Genomic DNA, 20,840 nt, shown 5'->3' with positions numbered 1-20,840 from the left:
TGTCTTTAAAAATCCTTATTTTCACTAATTTGATGTATATGTATATACAATTTGAAAAGAATAGATTATAGAAAATCTACTAAAATATTTTCCTTTTTTATATACAATATTATGATAGTTAAGGACAAAAAAGTGTATGTTTATAATTTTGGTTGATAATTACAATTGGAAATATTTTTATAGATAAAAATATTAATTTACAGGTGTTACCACATAAATAATTTTTCTCAATCCATGCGTTTGATAATTTTGTGAATATTATTTTGGAGACAATACAATATTTACCCATATTAGATACATATCGCATCCAATACGATTATAAGAACATTTCATACACTACAGCAGATATTAATGACATTTGTATAAATAAATGTTACATAATATCTTAATTTGATTTAGGTAACAAAATAAATCCCACAACTATGCAAGCAATGGTAAATGCTTGAGCGCCAACACGTGCACGCATCATATATTGTTGCATCTGGCTTTTTTCTTTCACAAAGCTGACGAGTCCTACGGAAAGTGCTGCTGTAGTTGCGAGACAACCTAAAGAAATATAAACTTACTAATACATTTTTAATAATAGTTTTCCAATATTTATACATATATTTCATAAAAATATCCTAGACACATTTCAAAGAATGCAATATTCGCTTTGTGGAAATGTATGTATTTCATTGCCTATAATATTTTTTTTCTTTTTCACACTGATCTTTTTTAATTAGTTTTTTTGATTATAAATTCAGAAGAGATTAACTGGATGAAATCTTGACGCTGCTAGAGGTTATTTTACCTATAGGTACAAGTGGATTCTCTCGTGTTTTACGTTTCGCTTTGTCGAATATCGTCTCGCTGAGAAATTCGCTGTCCAAATTTTCTCGTACTTTCACCCAATCTAACTCGATGTCTGATTTTTGATCAGCCATATTCGTTGTTTAATGAAACTTGTATCAGATGACAAAAATGAACGCGCAAGAGATAGTCGAGGAATTGACGCAAGTATGTATTCAAATGCGCTCTCATCTAGATGACTTTACCGAACGAAAGGATAAGGAGGCGTTAATTCTAAAACACATAAAACGATACGAGAATTCCGGTGCAGAAATTCAGGATTTTCCGAAAGGTAATTTTTGTTATTTGTAATATTTATGATAAATAATTATTACCAATTTATAATAAGCAACAAATATAATAAAATCTTTATCTATATTTGCTATATGTAAATATATAATTTAATTAATATTTTCATACGCGTTTTTATGCGTTACAGGCTTGGAGTGGTTCAATGTGTCGGAAGGATTATCATTTGCGCAGCATTTGAAAGGAAAAATCGTACTTTTGGATTTTTTCACTTATTGTTGCATCAATTGTATGCACGTTTTAACTGAATTAGAAGAGGTTGAAAAAAGAATTTCTATAGAAGACGGTCTCGTTGTGGTGAATATATTATTTTACGAGGGGAGAAATTATGTGAAAATTAAATTACAACAATTGCGCAACAATTAATAACTTTTTTGTTTCAGATTGGAATTCACAGTGCAAAGTTTACAAATGAACGTAGTTCAAAAAATGTCTTATCTGCAGTGCAGAGATGTAATATTGCGCATCCTGTGGTAAATGATGTGATATTAAGGATATGGTACAATATGGGAATTACATGTTGGCCTAGCCTTGTCATGTTAGGTAACTTCATGGATCTTTTTTGTCTTTGTATATAAGATTTAAATGGGCTTTGCTACTTTTTATCGAAACTTGTTATTGGTATACAGTTATAAATCTATTCCAGGACCTAGTGGTCAACCATTGGCTGTTTTTGTTGGTGAAGATCATAAAGATGAAATATTGTTATATACAAAAGTAATGATAGCATATTTCAAATCTTTAAATCAAATATCGAACCATAGTCTTCCAATGAAGCCGACGAATCATCTGTTATCATTTTTTAAAGATGGTTTATTGTTTCCTGGTAAATTAGCTATTTTTTCATCCGAACAAGGAATAAAGCTCATCGTATCAGATAGCGGCAATAATAGAATTGTCATCGCAACTGAACATGGAGAAGCGGAGTACTACATAGGCGGATACAATCAGGGTTTTAAAGATGGCGATTTCAAAAATGCCAGATTTAATTCACCTCAAGGAGTCTGCGTACTCAATAATACAATTTATGTTGCGGATAATAACAATCATGCCATTAGAAAAGTAAGGAGAAAAACATTCCTCAATCTTCATTATTATATTTCAAAACATTGATTTACTACATTTATTATCAATTTTAATTCACTTTTTAGATAAATCTGATTAAAAAGAATGTATCCACCGTAGCGGGCACTGGTTTACAAGGTAACGACCGCCAAGGTGGAAAAGACGGTATTAATCAGGTTTTGTCATCTCCTTGGGATGTGGCAATCTATCGTCACGAATATAAAGATAGCGTTGTACCAATCTTATTAATCGCTATAGCGGGTACTCATCAGATCTGGGCATTGTTTTTGGAAGACACTACTTGGTGGAAGGAAAAGTGAGATATTATTTATGTAATATGATTTTTAATCCTAGAAAACTAACAAATTTAGAAAATACCCCAGAGAAAGTGTAATATAGGCGACTATAAAATATGATATTTTTGTATTTTGTTTTAGTTTCTTTAGTTTTAGTTTTTTTCTTGTTGTAAAATATATAACTGAATAATTCTTCTGTGTATAAAGATCGAGCAATGCTCATTAAGAAAATATTTAATATTTTTAATAAAAATTTTTCATATTTTAGAAAATACTCAGCGGGCACATGCGTTGCTATTGTGGGAAGTGGCCGGGAAGAGAATCGTAATAACAGTTATCCTCATGCCGCTGGGTTAGCGCAACCTTCTGGTATCGCAGTTGTTCAAGAATATAAAATTGCATTTTTCGCGGACAGTGAAAGCAGTACTATTAGACGGTTGCACTTGGACAACGGTCGAGTCTCTGCTGTTTGTGGAGGAGACAAAAATCCAATGGTTTATTTAATAATAAGAATTTTTCATTCGTTTTGATGCCTAATATAACTATTTTGTATATATGAAGATAAAATATATGTCAATTTTTCACCGAGATGGTAGCGATGTATAAAAGTCATAGCGTTATTAATATTTATCTTACCCTATTTAATTTATATTATAGAACTTACACGCTTTTGGAGACACAGATGGAAAAGAATATTCGGCTAAACTTCAACATCCATTGGGTGTAGCATGGGATCATTTGAATAAAAGAATTTATATAGCTGATACTTATAATCACAAGATTAAAACTGTAGATACCGCAACAGGATATTGTAAGACTTTATTTGGTGCAGGAAAACCTGATCGCGCATTTTCTGTAAGTTTCGTTAAATTTTTTTGAGATGATGATTTCAAAAGTTACTTGCAAATATTTTAATCCAATAATTTTAAAATAATCTTTTATCAGTTCAATGAACCAGGTGGCCTTGCTGTCAATCCAGAGAGTAACATTCTTTATGTGGCAGATACCAATAATCATGCTATTAAGATTATTGACCTTAAAAACGAGAAAATTTCAACTGTAAGTGTATAATCTAGCTTTCTTTCAAAATATCTTTATATATCATGATATTTATATTAAATTTGTTAATTTTATTTTTCAGATGGTTATATCTAGATCTGATTCAAATGAAAATATTGAGAAAATATATACTTTTGATACATCGATTAATACGCATGGTGGAGAATTAAATATTCTATTTAATATCGTATTTTCAAATGATTTGAAGTTAAATGTAGATGCGCCACAAGAATGGCATGTGTCGTTGCCTGTAAATACATGGACAGCAAGCTCTTTCACAGGTGGACTTTCAACTCCTGTGTCGATGAAACTTCCTGCAGATGAAAAAGAAAATCAATTGCGCATTACATTAAACATAATGGCTTGCACAGTCGACACGTGTATACCACTGAAGCTGTCTGTACTGTTTAATGTGCATCGAAAAATGGATGCACCGATAATTGTGACTGAAGAGAAAGAACTCGTTGTTGGCTAGAAAATATAAATTTTATAATTTTGTCATATATATGACAAATACAATACATATGTATACACATGTTATTGCCTATATAAATTTTATAAAATTTCGTGTTATTTTTTTTATTTTATGATTATTAGCTTTTAATTGCTTTTCAAGTCTTAATATTTACATTTCTCTCCTATATTGTTTAATAGTTTAGCTGACATTCTTTAATACAGTTGTGTTTCATCCGCTTCATGTCTGTAGGCGTATGTCTGGCAAATTTCGTCAGTCTTAAACAATATATATAGGATTTGATTATGATTCCATCAAATATTTTTACATTTACATATAATTGCAGTTAAAATTGCATTATATTGATACACCTTTGCCACCAATTTTTTGTTTTATCCTCCGACGAGATATGCGGTAACGTTGCAAAATCCGCCGCTCCCGATTGCCAATATTCGCGTAACCATTCTCGATGACCTGTCGGCTCTGACCAGCCTTTTCGACAATTTTCTTTGATCCATTTACTTTCTACAGTCTTTGGAATGTTGAGTATCTTCATAATTTTTATTATTCTATTACTATTGTATATATTTACTTTGCGAGAATAGATATATGTATATGAGTAGCATTTCTGACTTTATTATTATTGAACAGTGCATTTATACTTTTTTGCAGTTACGATATGATTTTATGCAATTCTTGTCTGGATGGAATATACCGGCACCGGTATCGTAGCAGAATAGAGGAATAATTTTAGTTGGTTGGTCATTAGTTTTCAATACTTTTCCGGCTGGTCTCAATCCGTTTACTATGCAATTGTAAAATCTAAAATATTTTATTAAGAGAAAAGATGCAAGAATAATGTCGATATATAGAAATTCTATTTAAATTTTATTTGAGAATTGTGCTAACCGCCTATCAGGAAATGTACAATAATCCCATTCATTTTCTCGATACGATAAACCATCCGCGAAGGTATAACGCTTTTGCTGTTCCATTTTTCCATGATTCCAGATACTATCTATTATCTGTCCACGTGGCCAATACATACTTCCGCATCCATGAAGCATGCCATTCCGATATTCTCCCTCTAATACAACTTCTAAAATATACGTGATAAGATTGGTTTGCACTATAATATAATTGATGTTGATGCATTTTACGATCCTACAAGTATATTACAGGTAATATAATCTTAGTTGATTGACCATTAATATTTAACTAATAACCATTAATTATTAACGGACGATCATTAATATATATATTTAATTAGTCAGTTTTTAACTGACTTTTCTGACTGCTCTCTGTTTACTATGCAATTATAAAATTTAAAATATTTTCATAATGCAAAGATAATGAAAGAAACAGTTAATCTTGAAATTAGTCAAGATTAATTAACTGTAAGGTGTGACATATCTGCCGACGCCGGTTTTATCAATCGCATCCCACGACCCTTCGTAAATGCTTCCACCGATGAATCGAGTCTCTCGTAACATTTCAATCTCATCTCCCATCTTGCAATCACTTTTCTTCATCGTGTCTGATCACTCTTCATCACTCCTGTATTAAAATAGCGAGTAGTTTTTAATATTTGTAGTTGTAAATATTTTAAAGACAAAATTTACCCTTTCCTTCCTCTCATTGTCAGTATTTTAAATATTTCTTTAATATTATTAACTACGAATAAACTTTTATACAAGAAGTCGCACGCGCGAGCGTCGACTTCTCCTTCTGGAACCAACCGGGACTGGATTTATCCTTACAGGATGTCCTCGTTGCCTAGTATATGTACCTGGTGTAATCTCGGTCGGTTCATAAGCCGTCTCGCCTGGACGCACGAGCGTGCAAAACCAGAGAGATACGCGTCTTGAATTCGTGAACAAATGCGAATTGTAATATACCCGGTAACATAGCTTTTTATACCCCGCACGCGTAACTAAATCAGATTTTTTGGACACGCGTGATTCGGATACGCACGTATTCGTAACACAATGGGACAACGGCGAGGAGACCGTTATGTCTTTTGTATTTCTATGAGAGAAAGAGAGAGACATATCATCTACTCATCGCGTGCCGCATATATACTACTGTTATGTGTCAGAAAGTGGTACATTCTCCAGTGTATATGTATCGAGAAACATATATTCCCCAAGTTTCGCGCGCTCTCATACTAAGCAGAGCTGACCGGTATTCGACCGAGATGTTCCGTTTTGAATAACAAACGCGAATACCTATGGAATATACCTTTTCGAATTTGCCTTTAACGCAATTTATAATGCATACCAATCGATCGATACACGCCAATTATCGAAACGTTTCTACGTCGAAATAGTTTGCGATCCGTTGGTTTTTTCTTTCTGCTGCAACTTTCCGAATGTAACCGAAGCGATACTACAAAATTGTCAAGATCAGAACACGAAGACATATAATTTAAAAAATTATATTTGCATACGCTCTGTGATCAATTTTCGGTCCAATTTTTCATTCAGTAAGACTTCCCCCCTTAAGAGGAGTGAAATGAGAAATATGATATGATATAGAAAATATATTGGATGATTGTATAAGTTCGTGCCCGATTTTCATAGATGGCATTAAGTTACTGCATGGCGGAGTTCTATTGTTTTCGTGTGATAATTGTTGCTTACACCGAATAGATGACGTTGTCTTATGTCAATTTAGCGTCAGACATTGTTCAGATAAGTCCATTTGTGCATAAGAGAAATCATTAAAAATGGAGAACGAAAAGGTGCATTTGTGGCATGTAATGCTATATGAATTTCGGAAAGGCGTGAATGTTGGGATTGCACAAAAAAATATTCAAAATTTATTTGGACCGCGCTCCTGCTCTCCGAACAGTCAAAAAGTGGTTCGAAATGGTGATTTCAACATGGAGGATCAACCCCGCTCTGGACGGCCTTCTGGCATTGATGATGACATTGTGCATGCCTTAGTGGAAAGAAACCCAAGGATTACAACTGAGGATATTGCTGAGAGGCTGAACATCGATAATTCAACCGCTTTTCGTCATTTAAAAAAGCTTGGATACATTTCCAAGCTTGATGCGTGGGTGCTGCATCTCCCGACTGAAAGGAATAAGCTGCAGGAAAACTGCAGGAGTTGCAATGGGGAAATTCTGTAGCACCCGCCATATTCTCCAGATATTGCGCCTTCAGATTTTTATCTGTTCCGGTCTTTGCAGAATAGTTTAAATGGCAAGAATCTCAATTCCGAGGAAGCTGTCGAAAACCACCTTACAAACTTTTTTCAAGAAAAACCAAGTTCTTTCTTCAAAAATGGAATCGACAAGCTTACAGATCGTTGGAAAACCATTGTAGAAAAGAATGGAGACTATATAATTGATTAATAAAAGTGTTATCTCTAAAATATAATCTATTGAAGTTTAAATCGGGCACGAACTTATGCAATCACCCAATATATCAATAGCGAGTGTTTTTCCCTTGCATTAAATTAAATATAAACAGCCTATAATCGTAGAACTTACACGTGTATATCGTAACTTATTAATTAATACTCCTATTATAATATTAGATTCGCTACGTAAGAAAAAGAGGGGGCGATTACGCCAGTCGTTTCCGGACGATGCTCCCTTCGGAGCTACGATTCCAGCTACGTAATCTGGAATGTCATGTTAGCTCAGCCGAGCGTGACACCTCTCTGGAGAATCTCTCACGCACCTGAGAATTTCTCATACGTACATACACCGGAGGGCGAACTTGTATTTTTTTCCTCTTTTTCCACCCGAGCGTTATCGTACCCTCGCATGCATCACGTCAAAGAGAGAAATGATGTTTGAAATTATAGTAATAATTGAAAAGTGAATTATTACTTCCTCAAAAGGATCGAATTAATCGAGACTCGGGTAAAGGTCGAAATTAATACCGTGAGAATACTTTTAATGTTTGTATCGCGTATCATTATCTCCGTACCTCGTACTAGCCTAAGAGATCCTTTTACTTAGATTCCCCTAAGAAAATCGCGCGTGAGCTTTTCTTTATTTATTTCGAATTAATCGAGTTTCCGTGGGGAAAAAAAATGAAAATTTTTGTAGGATAGATCGAGCATGTCGAATCGTTCGGTGAGAGCGATGTGAAATCGGCGACGAGGAAAATAGGTCGGGGATTTGTGAATTATTGCCAGCGTTTCGTTCTCGCGTCCCCCTTTCCCGTGCTACTCCTCCCAACCCCGACGTCGAATTTGTCGATAGGTAACCGTTGGATAAGCCTTAATCCGGCGCGGCGCGGTACCGTTGTCTTGGTAAACAGTGGGTTACGGATGGACAGTCCCGCGCAAGTGGGACGGCTGTTTATTAACCCGTGCATGTTCGACGTTCACGGAAAACTTAACCAGACGTAGTCGCGCGAGAAGAGAGAAACGGGTTTTGCCAAGCGTCGAGCTCGTTCATCTTCTCTCGCGTGATCAACTGTCAAACCTAAATCTATCTATCGTTTCGGGTCACCTCCTGCTCTCGTACAGTTTGAAACTCGGCTCGATCGCCTAGTTCTGGCGAACGGAAGTTTTAGTAAGGTCGAAAAAGATCCTCCCTCCTAGAAAAAGATTGATATTGGAGGTTTCGAAATCTATACATCGGACGATTTATTCGTTCATGAATGAGTTAGAGCGCGATTGACACGAGATCGGCGGACGTTGATCAACTCGTCTCGTTGCGGGAGAAGAAGGAATGGAATAATTTAGCTCGATAAAATCTTTTTTAAAAGATCTCCCCTCTCCTCCCGAAAGCCGCATTTTTGTGGTATCCATTCACACGGCCCATTACTGGTTCTTTCACAATTTAGTACGTCATGTATGAGACTCATTCGGTCGATGTACCGTTAATCGTCGCTGTGAATCGTCGGCTTGGCTTACGTTGCGTTCATCGTTTCAAAAAAATATGGATGGCTACCTCATTTCGCTATGTCTCTCCGGCGATCTCCGGAGGAGCACAATTCATAGCGGCTGTACGATGTGGGCTACGTCAAATGGCCCGACTGGCGTTCCTATAACGTTCGTCGCGCTCATCATCCAAAATTCTATCCTCTTTTGTATTAAAGAGAGCTAAATCGCACGATGCACACGATTTTCTTTTCCTTCCTTAATGTATATTACCGAGACGATGAACTCCCTTGAGAAAATTTTGCCATAATTTTTCCCAGTGTGCGCGGTAGAAATGTCTTCTAACGCTTTTGCATAATCTTTATGTCATTTTCGATTATAGTCGAATCGAAGGTGATCTGTTAGAAAGAATGCTCGTGTATGTACCACGCGCACGTACGCGCGGTCACCTGTTTCCGCGTAATCCACTCCATCCGACGACTATCGCGAGAGACGAGAGAGGCGAGTCCTTTCTCTGTCTTACCCTTCAGGAGCCGTCTCCCCTCCTTATTTCTTCTGCCTCTTGTTCCACTGCGCTCGTCCCAGCGAAGGATCCTACCTTGCAGTACGTGTTTATCCAGGGTATAAGACGGCAGAGCCGAACAAGTGGCATAGGAAGAGAACCACGCCGAAGTGTCAAGCGAGTGTGGAGTATGCGAGAGGGAGTATTTGAGAGGAGGACCTGCACAGAAAGAAAAGGGAGAAGTTCATGGTACATGCTCCATAATCTTCGCCGAGGTCGCTACACCGGCTACAGTCCGATCAGCAAGGTCGACGGCAAATAGTTTCAACTGCCAAACGTCCTTGATCCCTTAACGAAGAAGGGAAGAAGGGAAGCATAGAGGGAGAAAGAGAGAAAGAAAGAACGAACAGACGCGAAAGAAGAGAGAGCAAAAGGGATTGATTATCGCGTCTCGCGCTAAAGAATTCAACACCGAGGGTCGATCGAACACTCGTCAAAAACTCGCCTAACATTTTCCTTTTGTTGATATTTACTACGAGTTGATTGTGTCACATCGAACTGGTGTGTTCAGTGGTCAAGTTTTCAAACTTTGTCGCGATCACGGAGTTATTGATACCGGGATTATTGATGGTAATTAATTCTCGATAAGATTAAATGACATTTTCAAGGAGTCTATCTTGATTTTCAAAATGTGAGTGTTTACAAGAAGCTAAGTTTAAATTTTTAAGAGATAAATTTAAGTTTTACTTTTTTGGGAGATAATCTAGAATTATATAAGTTTACAAGGGCAAAGGAAAGAGGAAAAAAAAAATATTCGCGATTTTTTTATGAATATATAAACGAGATTTCTGAAGAGACCAAACATACGCTAATTGCGCATAACGGTCATCATTCAATTTTATATATAATGCAAAGTATAAAAGTAATTAAGCCAAGATCAAAAAATAAAGATCAATAATATGTATTGTATATGTGTATACAACAATTAATAAGAAATTAAAAAGTTCAATGGCTTATTTCTCTTTCATTTTTTTTTTTTTTTTTTTTTTTGCACGTTGTTATGTCATGACTTTTATTCGCTTGTGGTTTATCTACGTATCCTGTATCATATCAATAATTATTTTTCGATTTATTTCTGTTGAAAATTATATTCTCTATTGAAACTTTGTTAATAAATATTCTCGCACAGAATGCATCGTAAATAGAAAAAAAGAGCTAATAACAGGAGTGATATGTAATAAAGCAAAATGCGACTATACTATCTTCGCAATCTCGAAATATTTTTCTGTTTTCAGAAAATCGAATATTATCATGTTGCTGCAACGATTACGCTGGCTATTGCCAGCATTAATCATATCTTTGATGAACTTGCAATTAAGTGCGCCTTTACCGGCTCATGATGAACGTTTGCACGTACCTGTGAATACATTTGATCCTAGGTCAGTATCAGAAAAGAAATCTTCTTTTATATAAATATTGTAAATCTCGTGTATATACATCGATTTAGGGATAAGTTTAAAATATTTATAATATAATTTATATACGTATATGTGTGAAATTAGAATTAAATTCCAAGTTCTTTTCTCGTGAAGTTGATATTCGGACGGATGACATAAAGACGACGTAAGATAATGCGAACGAGGAGTATGTAGATAGAAATCGCACCTTGCATGGGAAAGACAAGAGAGAGAATGCGGAAAAGGAAAGGGACGAAAAGCACGGTCGGCTCTTATTAAAGGCATAGCGGTTTAGTTCTCGAGCTGCCAGACAGCTTCGGTGTTCTTAATGAATAGACTAATTAAGGAAAATTATATATATGCGCGTATTGAACTTTTCATTCTTATGGATTCACAAAAAAATCCTTCCTGATACACCTTTACTATCAACAATTTTTATCAGTATGCATTTAAATTTAAAATCAAGCTTATTAAAAAATAAATAATTTTCCAGATAAAAAATACACGATGCACATTAATCTATTTCGTACGTTTGTTATGTACGTTTCAGTTGAAATATACGCATAAAAATCGTATTTAGATACAATTTTCCGTATTTATGTAACAATACATAGGGTTTATATATATATATGTTGGAATAACTGAATATATAAAGCAAAAGTTACGGTAATATTCTGGACGGATTTTCGTGCCTTTACAGCGTAGCTACTTCCACAATATTCCGTCAGGACTACAACAAACGCGTGCATCCTCCGAATGGCAAAAACAACACGCAGTCCAGCCACAAACTGGTCGCTTCGCCGGCTGGACTTTTGCGGCCCGACAAGTTTCAGTTTTATACTTACAACGACAAAGGTGATATGATTACGCGGCAGATGACCGCTCAGGAAATTCAAGGTCTCATCGCTGCAGGTGGTGCGGATCACGTTGCGATAGACAGACAAGAACCTCAAAAAGCCGATGATGTTCTCACGGGCGGAAAAAAGGTCGATTCACCGTCTCTTGTCTCTTGTCTTTTGTTTCTCTTATCTGTAAATAGAAAATATTGATAGAACAACACAAACAGCACATATACACGCGCACACAAATGTTTTTTATATATTATTTTAATTAAAATACAGTATTTTGAATTAGAAATGTAAATAAAAGCAAATAATGAAATATTTGGATATGATAAAATATACATTTAATGAAATGCTAATTGGATTGCTAAATATAATTATTATAAATGAATGTTTTTTTGTACAAATTGAATATTTGATGAAAAAATATGATATCCATTTTATAGATTTATGCTAAAATCAGATGATCATTTAAATATAAATGGGAAATAAACAAGAATATATAACCAGTTTAGAGCTAACGGAGCTGTCATGTCTTCGTTTATGGATTTAACACATATCACATCGCATTTTAGGTCATGGATGTAGTACAGAAGGTACAGAATGTGTTGAAGAGCGCACTCGACAAGCCACCGATTTTAACGGGTTCGATACCCAAGATTCCAGAACACGCGAACGTCGAATGGAGCAACATTCTCCCTTCCATTCTGTCCGGCGAGACAGATGCCATTTCTCCAAGCAGTGAATCTAATCAATTATTGCATAAGATTACAACAGAAAAGATAGAAGCGTTATCAACTGAAAGCGCGATGAATATCGGAACTACTCTGAAAGATCCGATGACGAAGAAGCCAACGATGTCAGACATTCAGACTAATGTTTACGCTGGTTTTACGAATAATATGCAGCCTAGCGAGAAATTGCCACTTAATCTTTACTCGCAGCAGACATCGGCGCCCGATGCTATCACGGAGAAAGCAATGATTCCAGTTCCAGTTATCACTTTGACGGAACAAAAATTATCTACATTGCATTCCGCCATTACGGAAAGTCCGATCTTCCAAATGCTTAGCGTGATTCCGGTTGAGAGTACTCATAACAAGACAAGTCAAACTGATTCGTATGCAGCTGATATCAGTGCCGCCAGTTTAGCTCAATCGTCTACTCAGACCGAAGGATTTAATCAAACGGAACAATTTATCGAGATAACTCTGTCGGAAGTACCTGAAGCTACAACATTCTCGCAACCAGCGAGCTTAGATACGCATCTTGTAGATAATACAAAACAGACTACTATGAATCCTGATAATCAACCAAGTCAAGAAATAAAAATTCCGGTGATTTATTCGACGATTATACCGAGTATATCGACGAATCCTCCTATTGTCGATACAAAGCAGGCTGTAACGTACGATGAATCTGTCGAAGTGATGAATATGGCTGACAAGATCTCTTCTTTCTCGAATGCAAGTTACGTTCTTATACAGGATAAGAACAATACGAAACAATCTGGGGATTTTTCATTCATACCCGAGATTACGAAAGAATCTCAAATGAACGTAACGCACAATGATGATAAAATAATCTCACAGACTAATAGCGTTATCTCGGAACCACTTTCTCACGCATCCGTGTCTGTAAAACCCGAGGAAGCTGCGTCTAACAAAATCGCGTTGCATTCACCATCTACGTTCGCCATCGCTTCGACAATCGAGGCCTCGACTATTCCAACTTTGCTGTATACGGATTATCATCGTGATGAAGGCTCCTCAATGGTTACGAAAGAATCATTAAGTCCGGTTACGTCAACGTACACAGAAAATTATCTCAATTCTCAATCTCCAACTGAGATCCAATCTTTGGGACTGATGGAACCGCTACCCACGCAGTTAATCGATTCTTTTTCGAATGTAATGAATCAAGTTTCGGAAGTAAGACCCGTCGTATTATCTCTATCGGACGAGCTACTGCCGGAAATATCGATCATGAATATTAATTACGATCGGAGGCACAACGTGTCTGATTCATATAAACCCACGATCGCGAGTGCAGATACATTTATGTCTTATAACACGAACGAGACGATTGTCGAACGCGTTAGTACGCAAACTTACGTAACCGTTACTACAGAAATTCCGTTTCAAGACGTTACTACTAAGCTTATTGATTACACTACTACTCAACGGCCTGTCAATGATGCTTCCGCGAACTCTTGGACTACGGTGACAATATCGACAGCTTCGATTAAAACCGAAACGACGAATAACGAAACAACGGCTAATAATATTTTAACCACGACGCCAGCTGAATCGAATATTGAATCGGTCAGTACAAAGACGGAATCAACGAACTCTCCTTCGACTATATGGATTCAGCTCGAGAAGACTCACGACGGTTCGCCAGGAAATCAGACCAAGACTCTCGCGACTCTCGAAACCACCACTGCTATTAACGTTATGCCTTTGGAGAAACAAGCTAACGATCAAACTGCAGAATTACCAGAAGAGATTTTACCTGTCACTTTGACAGTACTTGATGTAGCATCTGAAACGCAGTCGACAATTGCGTCGAGTGAATCTTTGAATAAACCGACCAACGAACATTTCGATAATGTTTTCGCAAACTTAAACTTGAGCAATCCAGTGTCCGCTATCGATCAAGTATTGAATAATGCGCCTCTACTGTCTAGTAACCCTGCAATTGAGCCGATCGGTTTACCGAGTGACACGACGAATTTTGTAGCTAGTGATTTAGCGAGTAGTCTCATCGCCGGATTTGCAACGAGCACGTCGGAAAAATCGTCCATCGAAGAGACTAGCGAGAATCAAATGGCTAAAAATGTATCGAGTGATACGACGAAGTTTGCAGAATCCACCGAAAGTATCACTAAGATGTATGAAGAAAAAGTAGAATTTAATGAAAATGAGTATCAGGAAGAGAAAAATATTATTCGAACATCAACGCAAAAAACAGTAACGGATCTGGCTACAAACGGCACGTTAGAATTCTATCATGCTATCATGCAGACGAAAGAGTCAGATCATACATTAGAACCAATTAAACTGTTAAACAGTAATGAACCGAGTATCGATGATTCTACGAAAGTATCTTTATCCACTTCATCAAACAAATTCGCGAATGTTAGCGACGAATCAAAGGATAGTGTTGGACTGAGTACAATTACCGCAGAAGTTGTCACTCCAAATTCTGAGCAGTCGTTAAATATCAATACAACTGTGCTCGATAATCAAACTAATAATCAAAAGAAAATAGAAAACAAGGAAAAAATGAAAACGACAGAAGCGCCCGTTGTAAGGACGGACGAGAGTCTCGAATTATCACAATTACCTGTAAAAATTGAATTAATTGATTCAGCTAACGCAAGTAATATCCAAAATTCGGTAAACGTTTTGGTACATGCGCAGAGTAGTCCAAAAATAGAAACATTGGACGAAAAGAATGAGTCTTCTCTGAATGCTTTGTCAGCGACAATGGAGGCTGTCGCAGTTCATTCCGCAAACGAATCCAACTCCGAGTTCTACAATTCACACGAATATATTAATAATGTCACAACGGATACCGTTGTATCGAACATTACGTCTAATGCCCCCATGTCAGATGGAAATTCTGTCAATTCTACGTTTTTGCAAAATCGCAACACAACTGATAATAAAAATAAAAATAACGTAAATAAGAATAATAATAATTCTTCGTTTTCTCTATCGATTCAAGAATATGCGAATACCGATCGTCCTATTATCGAAGTTGTGACGCAGAAATTACCAGGGAATGCAAGCGAAGAACTTTCTCAATCAAATCTGATTAATGGTGCAAACAATTTGAATTCTGCCAATAACACATCGAATCAAAATAATAAAAATGTGACACAGACTACGTCGGTAGTCGATACGATTATTTCATCAACAAAGGACACGTCGACATTGCAGACTAATTCAAATAATACAGAGAGTAAACTGGCGTCTTTGAAACACTCCGAGAATTCTTCGAAGCCGGAAATAATGCGTTTGCCGCTATCAACACCGCCATCGATCATGTCAAACCCTACGGTTGGTCATAAACCGTTGGAGAAGTCTGAAGCCTCAAAGACCGAAACAGATGCGAATGCGGAAGACAAATGGACACTTATATCGCAACAAACCTCACCGACAAAACCACCGATACCGCTGAGAAAACCGATCAATCACATTCAGACTCAGTCGTCGTCCAACTCGAAAAACGAGAGTGCCAAAATTCGTTTACCGGGAAACGAAACAGGGGTAACTCATCAGCCAGATCGGCAGGACCAGCTAACTTTGACGCAATCCATGCTACCGCTCTGGGATGCGTCGCAAAGCGCGAGCGGATTAGATATCACTATAAAACACACGAGCACCGATATCATAAACTTCGCCCGACTGTGCAATGAATTAGCCTTCAATTTCTGGGTCGCTACTAATAAAGGTCTGAGTACTGCGAGATCACTGGCCTTGTCGCCATTCGGTATGACCAGTCTGCTGGCAATGATCTTCCTGGGCGCGCGTGGACCAACGTCCGATCAGATGAACGAGGTGCTCGGACTGGACGACGTGGCCACGTTCAATCCGCACTTGGTGTTCCAAAATATAACCGATACGGTGAGCTTGGCCCGCAATCAAGGTATCGCAAACGCTGCTTTCGTTCGTGAGCTCTTCGCCGATAAGATGAAGGTCAGGAAGCTTATGCCCTTTTACAAAGAGCAGGCCCAACAATTTTACGAGGGCCTCGTAACTGAGGTAAACTTTGCCACCATCAGTGATCTCGTTCGCAGGAGGACAAATCTGTTGGTCAGAAAGCAGACGGGTGGTAGAATCAAAGATTTTGTCAAGACGAACACTGTACCGCTCAGATCACCGCTAGCGGCGCTTTCCGCCAATGTATTTCAGACCGATTGCAATAGCACTCTAACCAGTTCCGTTGGTCGAGATGGCGAATTATACTTTGCGGTTTCGCCGGCTGTCAGGCAGAGGAAACTCGTGCCGGTCCCAGCTACTACTTGGCGATCAGGTATCTTAGCCGGCTACGAGCCCAGCATTGATGCTACCGTGGTCGCTCTTGGCGGAAGCGACAAATTGGTTTCGACAATTTTCTTGTTGCCGGGTCAGCAAGGTCACACCGCACTCGGTGACACGTTGGATCGCCTCGAGCAGCGTCTCGTTAGAAGCGCCTTTCGCGACGAAGCCTGGAACAAGCTCCTCAAGGTCCTAATACCGCGAAGCGGCTTGGAGCTGCAAGTGCCTAAATTCAGTCATAGATCTGTTGTCAACGCGACTGCCGCCTTGAAGAGAATGGGTCTCGACGAACTCTTCTCGGGTAACGCCGATTTCAAGGGTATTAATGGCGTAGGTCACCGTCTTTATTTGGCCGATGTATTACAGGTAAATATATATCTGCTCGATATACGCATTTCCTGTATTCATTTAGATATATACACGATAGTCCATAATATTTTATAAATTTTTATTATAGATGAACCTATTCAGTACCTGTGGTGATGAAAATATTCTTAGCGGTCGGCATCACGTAGAAACGTATCCCGCGAGCCCATTAAGAAGAAGTATCAGACGACAAATGGAAGACACCGACACTTTCGGTAATATCGCTGAGAACGACGCGTCGAGATACGGCAGCATAATATCTTCGCAAGAGGATCACATGGATTCGTTCTACGCGGACCAGTCGCGTATGGATCGATTCTATAGAGAGAAAAGACAGCCCTCCGGATTGTCGGAGAGACCGAGGTTAAAGCTCGACAGGCCCTTTTTATATTTCGTTCGACACAACCCTTCTGGCATAATATTACACATGGGACGTTTTAATCCTCGATTATTACCTTAGAAAAAGGCTCACACCGACAATGCCATCAATTCGATCCTGTTCCTTCTATTCGACGTCTTATCTCCGTGAATTCTCGTCGGGAAAACAGCTCATTCTCGCGATGCATTGCTCAAATGATTTTTTTCTCTCTTTCTACCAATCCAGCACGTTGTAGCGGTCCAGGATGTATACTTGGCATGTTCTAGAAAATTTGTAAACAATTTCGCTTAGAATTACACACTTAATAGCTTTTCTTTATTATTTTTTCATCTAAAAATAAGAAATTAGCGCGATATCATTTGTTCCATACTAATATATGTAAAATGAACCCATAACAAATACATGGGTCGTACTATTTTATGCTATATTTAGGGAGTGGTTATAAACGCATAAAAATAATAGACTGAAAAAAAAACGGAGAAAAGAAAGACGGTTTCGAAAAAAAAAAGATCTTAATCGCGGTCCAAATGATGGTCATTATATCTTTTGTGTACCAATAAAATACAACGCGATTATGATACGATAGCCGGCGAATATTTAATGCAAATTTCTATCGAGTATCGATTATCTATTTGGACCCTGATTGACATTACGCATCTTTTTTAATACGACTAACAATTGTGATATAAATGAGCGTTGAGAATTTTTTGTACATTTTTTGTAGAATTAATCTGTTATAGAATATACGCGTTAAATGCCACGTGTATATTGTATATGAAAAAAAAACAAAAAAACAAATGTACTTTTTTAACACAGACAAATGTCGAAAATGGATGACGCGTTGAATAAAAGCACAACATTCTCGTTCGTCCTCTCGTTTTCAACGCACAACTCTAAGTTCGCTGTTTAGGCATTACCTATTACATTTCACATACGGATGTATAAAATAAGAAAATTGCTCATATCGCGCAACATCTTACAAATGATAGTTTTCGAGTTTGTTTTTCAACATTAATAGACATTGCATCAATACTGTATAGAATATATCGCGCATCACAATGTAGAATATATAGTGAAAATTATATATATTGTATCCTTAGCTAAAACGTTTCAATCGATATGGCTACCTGACAAAACATTCCACTTAATTATGATATATATATATATATATACATACGTTTTGTAACACAATCAATTTTTTTATTTTGCCGCATAACACTCTTTTCTAATTTTAAGAGCTGATCATATATATATATATATATATATATATATATATATATATATATATATATATATTATCATTCTTATCTGCGCATAAACGATGCGCGTCAATGGCAGATGATAAATACATTAAGCGACAGTGGAGGATTTTTATTCGTTTATCGCATAGCTATCGTAAAGTCTTGTGGCGGTGGGAAGTCTTACCGTTCATGTTAGATGTTAAAGAACTACGAAACTAAATACTTTCTTATTCGGATATAGTTTTGTAATAAAAATAAAATCCGAGTATTTTTTGATCGTGATTTCATCATTATCGCGTTGGGAATGGCAATCAGGATTTTTATATACAAGTGACAAGTGTTTGTTGCGCGAAAATCTCTCGAAAATCGCTCTTTTTCTCTGTTTCGATCCTAAAACGAACTTGGTTATTAACTTTGGTGCTACATAGCAATCTTGTTAAATTATTTTTTAGTGCTTCTGATCAATGAAACGGCTTGTTCGATCACACGTAGATTGCTAAAAAGGTGCTTGTGAGATCTTCATGAATTTAACGTTTAAAAAACTGATTTTTTATCGGTACACGTATTTTTTTTGTCTTTGACATTGGAACGATTGAAATCACAGAACCGGGTAAACGACATGGGTTGACATAGTTTGGAGTGTCTTTATATTTTCGATTTATTACGCAACACTAAAAATAGTATAAAATAATGTGAACGTCTCGACGTTTCACTAATGAATACTGGTTCAGGGAAATGTGATCACAACATTAATCAACGTATTTCGCTCTGAGATAATTGAATTTCTAAAAATGTATTAACAAAAGTATGCAAACGGAAAGCGGTACTTTATGTATCAGCTCGATATCGTTTTTATCGTCATAGATAAAAATATATCGTTGATGAGATAAACCAGTCGATTAATAACAACCGTAAGGAAGAATAATTTTCTCTAAATCGTATTCAGGATGTTCTTTCTGATTCTCTTGGTATGTATTATATCTTTTTCTTTTTTTTTTGTTAATAATTTAATAATGCTCGTATAAACTATAAATACAACCAATAACAACAATCAATACAATATTTTTCTAATCTGATAAAATGATTATCGTATATAATATTGTATATAATATTCTTTTCTTATGTTCTATTGGCTAAATGAAAATATTGTGGCTATTCTTTGTTAAATCATGGTTATCAGTTGTATATCATTAAGATAGATAAAAATATATAAGTACGTATTAAAAACGAAAATAGATATTCCACACAAGTACACGTTTCTTTTTAGACAAAATAAATCTCTACTGGAGAATTATGTTTAAAATGCGAATTCTTCAGGACGCAAGTTGTTCCGGTCGAACACTGGCTACTCTCTTGATCGCGTGGGTGACGATAGCAATGATAGCTTCGATATTATTAGAATGGGAATATATGTGGATTGTTTTGATGGTACTGACGCTGCTCTTCTTATTTATCTGTGGTTATACCGCTTACAACGTGAAGAAGACTAACGCGAGAATTTTATTCGAGCAGCAAAGAAGAGCTGCGATTCGAACTGTCTCGAGTATCACGGCCGCTAATCGCAGAGAGGTATTTAACGATATCTATGCCAAATTAATTATTTTTCGAGATATATTATATCTCGCGCAAATAATTGTATGCACGTTTTATAAACGCATGAAATTCTAACACGATCCTTATTATCATCCGTATATATTCGTTTACAGATGGAATTGTATCGGACTCATTTGCATGTAGATTTACCACCGTCCTATACGTCCGTGGTGACTACGCAAACAACGACATCGATATCTTCTCCAGTATCCGACGAAGATAAATACGAAAATCCTCCGCCTTATTCGATTGTAATCGCTTCTTTAAATAATACGCAAGAACAAAACGCAGAAATTTCAAGCGAATCGGATGCGTCGTCTTCCAAATTTAGAAAGAGTAGTGATGCCACTTTCGCTTCCACATCTCTCGCGTGCCCACACGGAAGATAAGATCATATATATTCCTACAAAAGAAATGTATTAGAATAGGAAAGTGACAAGTTGTCTGTAATAAACATGTGATATTACATCTTTTTTAAAAGATTTTTTATTGTGTGTATGTTTACTTTACTATATTATAAATATATTGTGGATGTATATATATATATATA

The 20,840-nt window shown here is 36.8% G+C and overlaps 5 protein-coding genes across 10 annotated transcripts; 3 read left to right on the top strand and 2 right to left on the bottom strand.

The window, feature by feature from the left end:
- Positions 1 to 235: 235 nt before the first annotated feature.
- On the bottom strand, positions 236 to 1,022 carry LOC138934057 (HIG1 domain family member 2A, mitochondrial). The gene is made up of 2 exons (XM_070297457.1): positions 794 to 1,022; positions 236 to 546 (listed from the first exon to the last, which is right to left on the bottom strand). Exons 1-2 carry the CDS (start codon positions 924 to 926, stop codon positions 386 to 388), a joined length of 294 nt encoding a protein of 97 aa, XP_070153558.1. The 5' UTR covers positions 927 to 1,022; the 3' UTR covers positions 236 to 385.
- LOC138934055 (NHL repeat-containing protein 2) lies at positions 766 to 4,126 on the top strand. Its single transcript, XM_070297449.1, has 9 exons — positions 766 to 1,123; positions 1,271 to 1,437; positions 1,524 to 1,683; positions 1,787 to 2,202; positions 2,292 to 2,521; positions 2,770 to 2,995; positions 3,159 to 3,356; positions 3,447 to 3,560; positions 3,643 to 4,126. Exons 1-9 carry the CDS (start codon positions 955 to 957, stop codon positions 4,033 to 4,035), a joined length of 2,073 nt encoding a protein of 690 aa, XP_070153550.1. The 5' UTR covers positions 766 to 954; the 3' UTR covers positions 4,036 to 4,126.
- Positions 4,024 to 8,950, bottom strand: LOC138934056 (MORN repeat-containing protein 5). Of its 5 annotated transcripts, XM_070297454.1 has the most exons (7): positions 6,464 to 7,155; positions 6,295 to 6,402; positions 5,411 to 5,571; positions 4,924 to 5,113; positions 4,677 to 4,836; positions 4,386 to 4,564; positions 4,024 to 4,292 (listed from the first exon to the last, which is right to left on the bottom strand). In XM_070297454.1, the coding sequence occupies exons 3-7, from the start codon at positions 5,544 to 5,546 to the stop codon at positions 4,208 to 4,210; spliced, it is 750 nt and encodes a 249-aa protein (XP_070153555.1). In that variant the 5' UTR covers positions 5,547 to 5,571; positions 6,295 to 6,402; positions 6,464 to 7,155; the 3' UTR covers positions 4,024 to 4,207. The 5 variants fall into 5 exon arrangements, with proteins under 5 accessions (XP_070153555.1, XP_070153556.1, XP_070153553.1 ...); XM_070297455.1 differs by lacking the exons at positions 6,295 to 6,402; positions 6,464 to 7,155 and adding an exon at positions 8,933 to 8,950; XM_070297452.1 differs by lacking the exons at positions 6,295 to 6,402; positions 6,464 to 7,155 and adding an exon at positions 5,637 to 6,284.
- A 1,098-nt stretch (positions 8,951 to 10,048) lies between these two features.
- Positions 10,049 to 17,815, top strand: LOC138934222 (uncharacterized). The gene is made up of 5 exons (XM_070297720.1): positions 10,049 to 10,055; positions 10,660 to 10,803; positions 11,522 to 11,807; positions 12,239 to 17,077; positions 17,169 to 17,815. The coding sequence occupies exons 2-5, from the start codon at positions 10,676 to 10,678 to the stop codon at positions 17,535 to 17,537; spliced, it is 5,622 nt and encodes a 1,873-aa protein (XP_070153821.1). The 5' UTR covers positions 10,049 to 10,055; positions 10,660 to 10,675; the 3' UTR covers positions 17,538 to 17,815.
- Positions 17,816 to 19,518: 1,703 nt separating this feature from the next.
- On the top strand, positions 19,519 to 20,789 carry LOC138934223 (uncharacterized). Of its 2 annotated transcripts, none has more exons than XM_070297722.1 (3): positions 19,519 to 19,665; positions 20,015 to 20,266; positions 20,404 to 20,789. In XM_070297722.1, exons 1-3 carry the CDS (start codon positions 19,645 to 19,647, stop codon positions 20,677 to 20,679), a joined length of 549 nt encoding a protein of 182 aa, XP_070153823.1. In that variant the 5' UTR covers positions 19,519 to 19,644; the 3' UTR covers positions 20,680 to 20,789. The 2 variants fall into 2 exon arrangements, with proteins under 2 accessions (XP_070153823.1, XP_070153822.1); XM_070297721.1 differs by having other exon boundaries at positions 19,965 to 20,266.
- The last annotated feature ends 51 nt before the right edge of the window (positions 20,790 to 20,840 follow it).

The sequence above is a fragment of the Polyergus mexicanus genome, unplaced genomic scaffold (genome assembly GCF_030449975.1).
Source record: "Polyergus mexicanus isolate NDT 795.1 unplaced genomic scaffold, iyPolMexi1.0 SCAF_6, whole genome shotgun sequence".
NCBI classification, from domain to species: Eukaryota; Metazoa; Arthropoda; class Insecta; order Hymenoptera; family Formicidae; genus Polyergus; species Polyergus mexicanus.
The sequence above is the reverse complement of the archived record's forward strand: the minus strand, read 5'-3'. Positions and strand labels throughout refer to the sequence as shown.